The sequence below is a fragment of the Danio aesculapii genome, chromosome 8, assembly GCF_903798145.1.
Source record: "Danio aesculapii chromosome 8, fDanAes4.1, whole genome shotgun sequence".
Taxonomy (NCBI): Eukaryota; Metazoa; Chordata; class Actinopteri; order Cypriniformes; family Danionidae; genus Danio; species Danio aesculapii.
In genome coordinates this window covers 5,130,893-5,143,119 of record NC_079442.1, presented here as the reverse complement: position 1 = coordinate 5,143,119, position 12,227 = coordinate 5,130,893, and the positions used below count along the sequence as shown (strand labels likewise).

Genomic DNA, 12,227 nt, shown 5'->3' with positions numbered 1-12,227 from the left:
TGTGTGCGAACTCCTTGTCATTTTGGTTTCAAAATGCATTGTGAGAACTTTTAACATGTTATACATTAAAAGACAGAAAATATTACTTTACAAACTGTTTTGTAAATAAATCATGAATATTTTCATATTAGTCAATAATATTACTGTATTTAATTTAAAAACTGAATAAATATAGGTTTACACACATTTACACAAGTAAATAAACAGAATTAATGATGGGCTAAAAAAATCTGCGGAAATCTGTGGAATTCTGCACGTGCAGATTCCGTGTGGGCCTACAAATAAGGTATCAAAGCAGGTACCACAAAACAACAAAACAAAAAGAAACAAAAAGAAACAAAAGTTCCTAATATATAAACATATTTAAATATATTTTTGTCTAAGTTTAATAACTTGTTATAACTTTTATAACACACTTTAAATAACATTAAAGTATAATGTATTGTATTATTATTATTATTATTATTATTATTATTATTATTATTATTATTACTGAATATTTAATATTATATTAGTTTAACTTAAGAACTATTGGTAAATATAAAAAAAAATAAACATTTCAAAATAATAATTATAAAATAATAAAAAATAAACATTTTACAGAATGGCTAATAATTTGTTCTTCAACTGCACTTTAAATTTTGATACTGTCTGTATCTTCTGAAGTAATCTTTAACCATGTTTTGGAAATAATAGTACTATGAAATTACATATAAAATGCATTGAGAAAAAGGCTCTTATAAGTTAATCTAATTGCATTTTAATATAAACGTAAACTAAACTATTTTTAATATAATTGATAACATTAATTAATTGATAATTGTTCTTCACAATTATGTATACTATATAAAAGTAAGTATGTTTTTGTAATAAGTTCTTATAAGTGCAGTTATGCATAAGTAAAGTTCTAGAGCTCTAAATTTAAATGTTGTCAATTTATTTGGGATCAGTTATACGTTGAAAAAACAATATTTATATCATCAGAAATACACAAAATACGGTACCTCCATATTATTTTATTTATACTCCAACACAGTCATTTTGTGTAAAACCATTTATTCATTCATGTTCTTTTCGGCTTGGTTCCTTTATTGATCTGGGGTTGCCACAGCGGAATGAACCATCAACTTATCCAGCATATGTTTTACGCAGCGGATGCCCTTCCAGCTGCAACCCATCACTGGAAAACATCCATACACACCCATACACTATGGACAATTTAGCCTACCCAATTCACCTGTACCACATGTCTTTGGACTTGTGGGGGAAACCGGAGCACCCGAGGAAACCCATGGGGAAAACATGCAAACTCCACACAGAAATGCTAACTGACCTAGCCGAGGCTTGAACCAGCGACCGGATTACTGTAAGGCGGACTTGCTACCCACTGCGCCACCGTGCAGCCCCGTAAAACCATTTAGTAACACTTTAAGTCAAAACTCATGCAATTAACAAACCATTAAATAAGACTCTTATCTTAACACACTACTAATTAGAGTCTTATTAATAGTAAATAACTGGATTTTGGTTTTGGGTAGGATTAGGGATGTAAAATAAGATCATACTTTATAGCTACTAATACACAGCTAATATCTTAATATTAAGCAGTTAATAAGCCAGTGTGAATTGTGACAAAATAAAGTGATACCAAACAATTTTTGGAGCAAAATAGATCATGTATCATTCGTTTGATTTCTGGAGCGAAATGAGAGCCGGTACATGTTGTTTGACAGGTTTGAGAGATTCACTATAATAAGATCACACTGGTTACTCTGACATGAAAGCTGCCGCGGATCAGGCGCTCTGGCTTCGGCTGCAAAGTAAACATGCTCTTTCCAAATAAAAACTGGAACAATCTGCCCAGGAGGCGTTTTTTAAAATGCAAATCTCTTCCAGAGCATCCTCCGTCTCGCACACTTGACTCCAGCAAATTAGAGCTGTTTACACTGGAATCGGCCGGTGCCGTTTAACGTTATTCTGAGAGAATTTGAGCATTAGATCAGAGAACGGTTACCTTGTCAGCTCTTCCTTGATCTTGATGGGCTCCTGAGGGTAGAACTTCACCCTGAAGCACATGGTGTACGGCTGCTGACCTGAAAACAGCACAACATCAACAATCAGACACCCAGAGAGAGAGAGAGAGAGAGAGAGTCTTGAGCGTACGCCAGTAAATGTGATGCAGATTATGCAGAGAAGTGTAACCGAGGGCATGAGGAGAGCTAAAATGATTATATTAATCCACGAGATGAGGGAAGCCCCTCTGGTGAAGGATGCAATGAAGTCTTCGAAGATAAACGTAATGAGACGGAGAAGTTAAAAGCTCAGAGGGAGAGATTGATTTCGTTGACGTCACTTTAGAGAACGTCTAGCTAAAAGGTCTACGATCTCTGTCTCTGTCACTTGTCCATCCACCTCCCTTCTCTACAGTAATTATATAAAGTTTTTTATTTTTATTTTGGGAACACGAGGGAAATTTAACCTCAGTAAAAAACATTTCAAAGAAAAAGTATCTTGTTGTAAGCGTAAAAGAAGGAACCCAGCCGGCACACAACACCATGTGACGTTGATCTTTAGTCCTGTTTTGGTTGCGACATCAGGTGACCATAAATTTAATGTCAATTTACTGGCTAATACCGACGTCAGCTGGCGTTGATATTTCAACACAGGCTCTTTCTGAAAACGTAGCCCTACAGACGTTTCTGGAGACAGCGAATTATGTAGCCGGAGGTACATATGGCTGCATTTAATTTTTTTAAACGAACGCTACGGGGTGGTGTGACGCCGGTCGCAGGTCAATCAATAAAATTGGTTGGGTTTAGGGAAGGGGGAGGGTGGGTCAGTCGATCGTTCGCTCAGTCAGTCAAAAAGTCAGTCAACAGCGGCCTCTGGTGGGTTTACGCGAGAACAGCAGGTGCGGATGGCACTTGCAAGGGTAATTCGAGATCTCAAAAAGCATACACAGCGACCTCTCGTGGATTCACGAAAACAAAAACTGCAGAAAAACGTGCCGCCGGTATTTCGCGGTCTCCAGAAACGTCTGTAGAGGTACGTTTTTTTAGAATGAGCCTGGGTTGTGATATTTGGCTGGTTTTAGGCTGTGGCGATAACTAACTGAAATCATTTTGACGTCATGCTATGACATCCATACAACATCAAACTCTAACATTAATAGACATTTACCTTTGGTTGGTTTTATGTTGTGTACTAACTTATTTACTTGCTCCCAGGACCATTTATGTCAAAGTTGAAATTTAGCTAGAAAAGCTAGTTCATGCTTTTATGACTTCTAGGCTGGATTACTGTAACGCTCTGTTTGCTGTCTGCCCAGCATCCTCTATTAACAAACTTCAGCTAGTACAAAATGGAGCTGCCAGAGTTCTTACTAGGTCTAGAAAATATGATCACATCACCCCAATTTTATCCTCTTTACACTGTCTGCCAGTTAAGTTTTGTATTCATTTTAAAATATTAGTTCTTACTTATAAAGCCTGTTTATCTATCCAACCTCCTGTCTCGCTACAATCCAACCTGCTCTTTAAGATCTCAAAACTCAGGGCTCCTGGTAGTACCTAGAATAGCAAAGTCGAGTAAAGGAGGTCGAGCCTTTTCATTTATGGCTCGTAAACTAATAGGAATAGCCTTCCTGATAATGTCCAAGGCTCAGACACACTCTTGCAGTTCAAAACTAGGTTAAAGACCTATCTTTTTAGTAAAGCATACACTCAATGCATCACATGAATCTGCTCCACGCATCTCGTTTATATACACTATGACCATCAGCTATGCTAATTCAAATATGATCATGCCTTGATTTTTAATGATTTAATTAGGACAGTAAGGTCTGACTTTGCTTAGACAAAAGTCTTGTCATTGAACAGAAATAATGTCCAGTATAGAATATGTGGTCATGCTGCAGTGGAAACAGAATGAATATTGTGTCTGACTCCATCATGAGCTTGGACGACTGCATCCATACATCTCTGCAATGACTCAAATCACTTAATAAAGTCATCTGGAACGGCAAAGAAAGCGTTCTTGCAGGACTCCCAGAGTACATCAAGATTCTTTGGATTCATCTTCAATGCCTCCTCCTTCATCTTTCCCCACACATGCTCAATACAGTTCATGTCTGAGGACTGGGCTGGCCAACCCTGGAGCACCTTGACCTTCTTTGCTTTCAGGAACTTTGATGTGGAGGCTGAAGTATGAGAAGGAGCGCTATCCTGCTGAAGAATTTGCCCTCTCCTGTGGTTTGTAATGTAATGGGCAGCACAAATGTCATGATACCTCAGGCTGTTGATGTTGTCATCCACTACTGAATGTAACCCCAAACCATGATTTTTCCTTAACCAAACTGATTACTGTGAAAATCTTGGGTCCATCCAGTAGTTCTTCTGCAGTATTTGTGCTGATTGGGATGCAGTTCAACAGATGATTGATCAGACCTTCTTCCACTTTTCCAAATGATCAACTAGAAGTCAAGTTATTATTTGTTGCTTTTACAACTGAGACTGACAACAGGCCTTTTGTACGGTAGTGTATGTAAACAGTAACATGCCTCATCCAAGAGCTAAACCTGCCACCCTGAAGGCATAGACAATATAAATAAAACTTACATTTCATCTGTTTCACTACTGGTTTGCTCGGGTCCAACCAATGCTGTAAAAAAACGACATGGAAAAAAAGAAATTATTGACTGCTGTGCACTGAGATGGTGACAAATCAAAACATTTTACTGCAAGCACTCTATACAAGCATCCAGCTCAGGAAATGATCGTAAACAAAATTCCCACTGATGAGACTTTCTATAACGGCCATTAATATTACAACATAAATGAGTGTAAATAATTCACTGCAGTGCTGCCGGGAGCTTTTCTGCTCGACTGAAGAAACATTGTCTTACATACAGTAGGGAAAAACCCCCTTGCTCGGTTGTCATGGCAACTTTGTTCAGATTTTACAGTCGGTATGATAAGCTACTTAAGGTTGAACAATCTACCCTGGTGACAAGATTGGTGAGTTTTTCTGCTGTACTTTACATTACTGTTCAAAACTTTGAGGTTAGTATTATGCTTCAGAGAATTTAAACTTATCCATGGTGTACTTGCCATTCAGCAAACAGAATGTTAAGTTATGTGTATTTAAAGTTTGATTATTTTAAAAGCTAGTTCATTTTTGATTCAGGTTCCACTTGTTTTGATATTATCTTCTGTGCTGCAACGATATTCATTCTGAGGCCCTGTTTACACTTATATGTTTTCATTTTAAAACATAACTTTTGCTACGGTTGCGACTTTTATCCACACTACACCGGAGTTTTCAAAACGGAGCGCTTTGGAAATGCAGAAGAGGCCATTTTCATTTTAAAACGCTGCCTCTCTATGTCAGTGTGGATGGGGGAAAACTGAGACATCTGAAAACGGAGGTGTGATTGGGGCCTTTTCCTCAATTATAAGTAGCCTACACACAGTTCAGTCTTGCATGCTTTCTTTAAGTTCAGACTTCGCAAGTCTGATATTGAAAAGTCTTAGTACGCAATGTAACTACAGGAGAGTCAAGCATTAAATAGGAAAAATATTGAAAACTTTTTGAGTGAGATGCTAATGGCTAATCCAATTCATATGGTAAAAACTCAACGGTTAAACTTTAATTTGATTACATTCATCTTTATTTTTAGCACTTTTTACAATGTAGATGTGTCTAACAGAGATGAAGAAAATATTTCAAATTGTGAAACATTGCAGAAGGGGACTGGCGGGAGAACTTTTAGCATAGCTTAGCTTAGATCATTGCCTTAGCTTAGCATAAATCGGCCAACATCCGTTCAAAAAAACAACCGGTGCTTGACTTGCAACCATGAAGACATTATTGAAAGATGATTCAGAACATATTTACTTTGGTGCAGAACCTGAACTGCATCTATTTGAACCAGAATACGTAAAAGTTGATTTTCAGGTGCTGTGTAATGTATTAGCACCTGCTGCAGTCACAATGTGGCAGCAAAGTTCCTTGATTTTTTACACCAGAATGAGAGGATAGTTCCTAGTCATGTTGGTCTATAAATCATGGTCTCAGTACATGATGTAACTACAGGAGAGTCAAGCATTAAATTGGAAAATTATTATAAACTTTGAGCGAGATGCTAATGGCTAATCCAAGGCTAATCAAATTTATAAATGGTAAAAACTCAAACTATTTAACTTCAATTTGACTACATTCATCTTTTTTTTCTATGCCACTTCTTACAATGTAGATTGTGTTAAATATAGATGAGGAAAATACAATAAAAAAGCACAAGATATTTCAAACTGTGGAACATTCCAGCAAGTTCAGGAGTATTCAGGAGAATACTGGTCTAGTTCTAGTACATTAAAACTAAGGGGAGTTGTAAAATGAGCCTGTTTTCAAAAAAGCTGTGTATTCGTCCATAGCCAAAAGAAGTTTGGTTGAAGAATGTGTATTTATTTACCCTCTGTTTGTCTGGGTCCACATATCTGATGCCGAAGTAATCCTTCTCCAGCAGGCTGTAGTGATTACACACATGATCCACCAGAAACTGCCCTTTAGTGTCTCTCTGAAGAGAAAAAAATCAAATATATCACAAATCAAAACCATAATCAAATTTAAAGGGGACCTATTATGCAAAAATCACACTTACAAGGGGGTTAAACGCATTTGTGTGGCAACAGTGTGTGAATATAACCAGCTTCTAATAATAAAAATGTATTCATTGTATTTTTTATAATCACACTTGATAAAAACAGTCTGCAGAAACACGTTGATTGACATTCTCCCTTTGTACGTGTCATCAGAGGGGGAAAGCCCCACCCATTAGTGACCATCTCTCCCTCATTAGCATAGGATGTTAATCCTGTTTTTGAATCTGCCTCTATGCTGACACACAGGCATTTGTAGCTTTAAAGTGATGATGATGCACAAAATTTCTTTTTTATTTCTGCAGAACAACAGCATATACCACTATGACAATGATCACCTCAGGTACTGATTATGGGTTTTATTCTATGTTAAAAGGGCACCTAGGTTACCCCTTTTTCCAGATTTTATATAAGTCTTTTGTGTCTCCAGAATGTGTCTGTATAGTTTCAGCTCAAAACACCCATCAGTTTTTTTATTATAGCTTTTATAAGTTTCTATTTTATAGCTCTGAGCAGCAGGTGGTGGTTTTTGTGGACAGCGCCTTTAAGGCTAGTCCTTTACGCCCACCGTTTCCACGTGCCCGTCAGCGTGCCTTAATCTCCTCCCTCGGCTGTGTCAGACAACAGACAGACATGAAGGAAGCAGATCTCACAAAGCGTGTGTGAGAAATACTACAGTAAGAACTTTAAAAATGAGTATTTAATGTATTTGCTGTGGAGTTGCAACGATGAGTCGCACACAATGTCGTTACAAAATTCACGCACACACACAGCGCAGACACGCACACACAGACAGCATGCACGTTTAGCTTCGCACTCTTTTTGCACGCAAATGTGACAGGATACAGGTTAATCTCCGCTGCTGTATGAATATCTGTTATGTTAATGTACAAAATAAACCTGATTAACATCCACAAACCGGGATTGAAGCGTCTTCTTTTAGAATTGTTCTGACACGCGGCTGTGCTGATGAAGTAAATCGCTGTAATTCATTACACACATGCTCTGTTTTAAAACATTTTAAACATTGTAAAACTCACTCTTGATCACGTTTGATGATGATTGATGATCCTAGCAAACTAAACAGATCTTTTATTTACATTTGCTTTGCGCTCGTTCTCTCTTGTTGATATAATTATACACGTTACAACGGAGACATGTTAGTACGCAGCTGTCAATCAATTCGGTGGCCGGGGAAACCGCACTCCTACATTAAGTTGCGGTCGATCTGAAAACCGCTCCAATTGGTCCACCATTTTTATGTTGTTAAATTAAAAAAAGGACTGGGTGGGTTTATATCACCCCAATATGACGGCCTATACACTATATCTACACATATGTCTGTCCAGACAGCTTAAAAAGTAGATTTTTTCACCATAGGTGCCCTTTAAATGCTACCAATGTGAGTTTGCATAACATTTAACAAGATACCAAGAGGACGTTTACAAATTAAAGGAAATTTGAAATGAAGGTCTTTTGTTGTTAACAATTGATCTATTGTATAAGAAATAATGCATTAAAAAATTCTGTACATTAACAGAAAAAGTACTGGTAGCTAGGGTTGGGCGATGTCATCGTACGATGTCTAATGTGAAACATCGTGATGGAGGATGGCATCGTCGTCAAAGGCAGAGGTGAATTAATTATTCATGAATAATTCATTCATTCATAACGAATGAATTATTTGTAGCCTACCGTTTCAACTACCTGATCCACATGGTCTTTGTTTTACCCATAACCAAATCATAAATAAATAAAGTTACACACAAATTACCACCCATCAATTACTTTTCCCGCAGGACTCTGGCATGAATAGGCAGAGTGATCTGTGTCCTTATAATGCCATCCACAAACTTGGTCAGTAAAAAGGTGCACAACCAACAGTATCTGAGGTTTTCACTAAAATTACTAAGCACAAGTGTGAAAGTCAAAGATTGAAGAATTACAGATTAAGAATATTTGATATATTTGAGAATTAAAGATTAAAGAAAGATTAAGAATTCAGAGGCCCCTGCGCACAATGTCTTGTAGACCCCCTACCTGGCCGCACCCCTAGTTGAATAAAAAAATTTGATTTAATATTATATTTTTTAAATAAAATTAATCTGTAATGTATTGTCCGCATTTTTAAAATAAAAATAAGTTAATTATTTGTAGACTAGAAATATATGTACGGTATATCATGTAACGCATTTAAAGTATACTTTGAAAAAATAAAATACTAATACAACTAGTGAAAATTAATGGATTTTAATAGAATATATATATATTTATTTATTTATTTAAGGGTATTTTTAATGTATAACTTCTACAAACTTATAATGCATATGATTTAGATATAACACCTTTCCAATCCAGTTCTATGACTCTGAATCCTCAATAATACAGTCACTTATTAATAATTCCTACTTGTCTTTCTCGTGATGAAGAGTAGGCAAAATCAAATATGTGGTGAGGAAAAAAAGAAGAATGTGTTCATCAGATGCTGGATTCGAACCGGATTCATGATCGATTGCGTCAAAACACGTTGCCATGCGCTTTACAGGCTACGCCACTCACGCTTCCGTCTGCTGCGCTCTTTAGTTATGTTGTCTCGGTCAATCAAACTGTGATGGGCGTCAATTGCTTAACTAGCTAATTCCAACGAGGTGCGCTATTGCACTTAGCCTAAATAGACACTACAAACAGTAGCTCCCTCTGCCCCCCTTCCCTCGCTGGGGCCCCAAGAGTGCACGGGCCCATGGGTCTGTGTCCATAATGCCCATTGGTTAATCCGGCCCTGGGTAAAACACAGTGTGGATGTGGATCATTTTTGTTCAAAAATGCCATTTTAAAACTGAGGCCTATTCGTGTAAACGGAGGCCTAAGTGTGTTTTTCTCGCAAGCGGGTTTGCGATGGGGCAGGGTGGAGGATCAGCGATGCCGGAAAGCATCGTCTATCGGCCAACCCTACTGGCAGCTCATTATGCAGCTTTTGTACCATAATTTGCATGACCAAATCCCCAATATATTGTTTTTTTTAATAAGGATTTGATTATGGGAGCACATCCATTTCAAAAAGTGCACAGATAAATCATTTATAATAAATGCTACAATATTCCATAAATAAATCTGATGCTTTATAACCCAATATTCCTCAAAAATTCACCTGCATTATTTGTTAGACATGTTTTACGTACAATAATGACGCAGATGTGAACGCACGGTTCTGCAGGAAACACTGACTGATGATGGTTTATGATCTCATACAGGACAGTGTCTCTGCTCCACTGAGCAGCTCTGCTTCAGTTCTGATGACCATCAGCTTTTTGACCTTGCTGTTATTACCCGTGACGCAGGGTGCCATAGCACGCTCCTGATATGTGAAATACATCTCACTGCGGAGACTCCAATATCACCACACACGATGAAGACTGGCCTCGACATTCTGCTCTTACACTATTAAAAAAAACCATCTTAGAGCTTCAGTTTATAAACATAATAAAATATATATCAGAAAGAATTGCATGTTTACATGGAAAGTACTGAACAATTTTGAGTGGAGTTTGACCATATAAACTCACTGTGGTTGCTAGGGTGTTGCTATGTGGTTGCTATGATGTTCTGGATGATTGTTAGGTTGTTGCAAGCAAATATGTGCTATTTAAGTTTGCTAATGTGTTTTTATGTGCTGCCATAATGCTAGAGTGTAATAGATTGTTGCTAAGGAGTTGCTAAGGCATTCTGAATAGTTGTTTGTGTGTTGCCACAGTGCTACAGGGTTATTTGTTGTTGCTAAGGAGCTCTGAGTGGTTGTTAGTGTGTCATATTGTTAGGGTGTTGCTATGCACAGTTTAGGTGTTGACAAATACCATTGTGCAAATAGTGGTTGCTAGAGTGCTGCTATGTGGTTGCTAAGGTGTTCTGAGTGATTGTTAAGGTGTAACCAGCATAAATGTGCTACTTCTGTTTGCTAATGCATTTAGAATATTTGTTAGTGTGTGTTGTCATAATGCTAGAGTGTAATAGATGGTTGCTAAGGTGTCACTGTGTTGTTGCTAAGGTGTTCTGAATAGTTTGTGTTGCTACAATGCTACAGGGTTTTTGTGGTTGCTATGGAGTTCTGAGTGATTGTTTGTGTTATATTGTTAGGGTGTTACTATGTAAAGTTTAGGTGTTGACAAAATGCTATTTTGCAAATAGTGGTTGCTAGGGTGTTGCTATGTGGTTGCTGAGGTGTTCTGGGTGATTGTAAGGGTGTTGCCAGCATAAATGTGCTATTTCAGTTCGCTAATGCGCTTACAATACTTGTTTGTGTGTTGTCATAATGCTAGAATGTAATAGATGGTTGCCAAGGTGTTGCTACATTGTTTATAAGGCGTTCTGAATAGTTATTTATGTGTTGCCACGGTGCTACAGGGTTATTTGTTGTTGCTAAGGAGTTCTGAGGAGTTGTTAGTGTGTCATATTGTTAAGGTGTTGCTATGAACTGGTTAGGTGTTGCCAAAATGCTATTTTGTAAATTGTAATTGCTAGAGTGCTGCTATGTGGTTGCTAAGGTGTCCTGAATGATTGTTAGGGTGTTGCTAGCATAAATGTGCTATTTCAGTTTGCTAATGTGTTCAAAATATTGTTAGTGTGCTGTCATAATGTTAGAGTATAATAGATGGTGCTAAGGTGTTGCTACATTGTTGCTAAGGCGTTCTGAATAGTTGTTTATGTGTTGCCACACTGTACAGGGTTATTTGTTGTTGCTAACGAGCTCTGAGTGGTTGTTAGTGTGTCATATTGTTAGGGTGTTGCTATGCACTGTTTAGGTGTTGTCATAGTGCTATTGTGTAAATAGTGGTTGCTAGAGTGTTGCTATGTGTTTGCTAAGGTGTCCTGAGTGATTGTTAGTGTGTTGCCAGCATAAATGTGCTCTTTCGGTTTGCCAGTGTGTTTAGAATACTTGTTGGTGTGTTGTCATAATGCTAGATTGTAACAGATGGTTGCTAAGGTGTTGCTTCATTGTTGCTAAGGTGTTCTGAATAGTTGGTTTTGTGTTGCCACAGTGCTACAGGGCTATTTGTTGTTGCTAAGGTGTTCTAAGTGGTTGTTAGTGTGTTATATTGTTAGGGTGTTGCTATGCACTCGTTAGGTGTTACCACAGTGGTATTGTGTAAATTGTGGTTGCTAGAGTGCTGCTATGTGGTTGTTAAGGTGTTCTGGGTGATTGTTAGGGTGTTGCCAGCATATAAGTGCTATTTCAGTTTGCTAATGTGTTTAAAATAGTTGTTTGTGTGCTGTCATAATGCTAGAATGTAACTGATGGTTGCTAAGGTGTCGCTACGTTGTTGCTAAGGTGTTCTGAATAGTTGTTTATGTGTTTCCACAATGCAAGATAGTTGTTTCTAAGGAGTTCTGGGTGTTTTTTGTGTAACCACATTGTTAAGGTGTTGATATGTTTAGAATAATGTGTTGCTATGGTGTAAATGGTGGTTGCTAAGGAGTTCTGAGTGATTTTTAGGGTGTTGCCAGCATAAATGTGCTATTTCAGCTTGGTAAAGGGATTAGAATACTTCTTAGTGTGCCGCCATTGTTTAGGTGTGA

At 37.6% G+C, this 12,227-nt stretch overlaps 1 protein-coding gene across 1 annotated transcript in view; it reads right to left on the bottom strand.

Moving 5' to 3' along the window:
• The window catches only part of frmd3 (FERM domain containing 3), a 91,160-nt gene that overhangs the window by 49,177 nt on the left and 29,756 nt on the right, over nucleotides 1-12,227 (bottom strand). The window contains exons 2-4 of the mRNA XM_056463057.1: nucleotides 6,470-6,574; nucleotides 4,617-4,659; nucleotides 2,015-2,093 (exon numbers count right to left, since the gene is read on the bottom strand). Coding sequence (XP_056319032.1) covers nucleotides 2,015-2,093; nucleotides 4,617-4,659; nucleotides 6,470-6,574 — 227 coding nt within the window. The remainder of the gene's footprint in view (nucleotides 1-2,014; nucleotides 2,094-4,616; nucleotides 4,660-6,469; nucleotides 6,575-12,227) is intronic.